Genomic DNA, 1,339 nt, shown 5'->3' on the forward strand with positions numbered 1-1,339 from the left:
ATATAGATAAAAAATTATACAAATTATTAATGGATTATAATTTCTTTATTATTCTAAATTTGTTTTCAAACCTTGTTAGTTTTTCTGCTGGTAGTATATTTTATTACAGAACTCTTATTTGATGTAATTTGGTTTTTTGCTTTTGAATCTCCTTCTAGTAGAATTTCTTTGGAAGAATTGCTTTGACTTCCTGTGTCTGACACATCATCGTATTTTTTGTTAATATTACGTACAGTTTCTGGAGCTGCTAATTTTTCTTCAAAACCTCTACGACACAAGAATTTATATTGTAATTTTCTTCACATTCTTTACAACAATGTTTAACCCGTTCCCTATTATGGTCCTTAGGGGATTGGAAACATTCTGCTATTTGGTAGCACTAATTACAAATTTAATTACTCGTTTCTTATTATATGCAAACGTCACTTTAAAGTGTACACGTTTGAAGTTAATTTTTTTTCAGACCAATTTATAGTGGAATAAATGTTTGAATTAATTTTGAACGGTAACATCTGGCAGGAACTGAGTTAAAAATTGTTTCAATAACTTACATCTGCTCTTCTTGCTCCTCTAAGGAAGTATCAGATTTTGTGTTATTTTTGGACAACTTTGCCTTAAGTCTTTTAACAGTTGTTTGTAACTTATGACACTTCTCGAAACTTTGAATTAACTCCCTGCAAATGTAATCATTAATAATAGTCTATTGTTTTAAAGTACTTTTCATACTTCTTCATAATAGAAATGTATCTAGTAAGTATGTCAGGATCTTTGGTATTCTGAATCATCTTACTGACATCACTGAGAGGAGAACGCAATAATGTTTGTATTCTGAAACATACAAATAGATTGACATAAATATGATAAGGGAATCTGGATATACATGAAATTTACATACGGCTTAAGCTCTCCAATTTTACTTTTTAAGTGAGCAATTCTTGACTTCAGGTAATCACATTGCAAATTTTCCTCTTTAAAATATTTGATTTGTTCATTCAAAGCATGTATTGCTGCATTTTTTTTATTAATTTCACCTTCCAATTTTGTAACTTCTTCCTTTAATCCAGTGTTTTGTTTCATCAAAGTGACACTTTTGGAAGAGTGAAATTCAATTTCTCTTTCCTTCAATAAAATTTGGAATTTCAAATTGTCAACTTTTTCTTGCAATGGAGAAGTTTGATAATCAGTTGTTGTATCATTGCTTGAAAATGTAAAATAAAGCCTATGTATTTTCTTTTCTGTAACTTTTTCTCTACATTGTGGACAGCTTTTTGATCTATAAACAAGTTACAAACATGAACTCGAAAATTCACGATTTTCCACAATACTGTTTTCCTTATTT

The 1,339-nt window shown here is 29.1% G+C and overlaps 1 protein-coding gene across 1 annotated transcript in view; it reads right to left on the minus strand.

The window, feature by feature from the left end:
- The window catches only part of LOC108625107 (uncharacterized), a gene marked incomplete at its 5' end in the record, with an annotated part of 2,168 nt that extends 890 nt beyond the window's left edge, over positions 1-1,278 (minus strand). Inside the window, 4 exons of the mRNA XM_018024855.2 lie at positions 72-267; positions 552-674; positions 727-828; positions 896-1,278. Of these exons, the coding sequence (XP_017880344.1) occupies positions 72-267; positions 552-674; positions 727-828; positions 896-1,278 (804 nt within the window). The remainder of the gene's footprint in view (positions 1-71; positions 268-551; positions 675-726; positions 829-895) is intronic.
- Between the last annotated feature and the right edge of the window lie 61 nt (positions 1,279-1,339).

Source organism: Ceratina calcarata, unplaced genomic scaffold (assembly GCF_001652005.2).
Source record: "Ceratina calcarata isolate Rehan_Ccalc_2016 unplaced genomic scaffold, ASM165200v1 scaffold344.2, whole genome shotgun sequence".
NCBI classification, from domain to species: domain Eukaryota; kingdom Metazoa; phylum Arthropoda; class Insecta; order Hymenoptera; family Apidae; genus Ceratina; species Ceratina calcarata.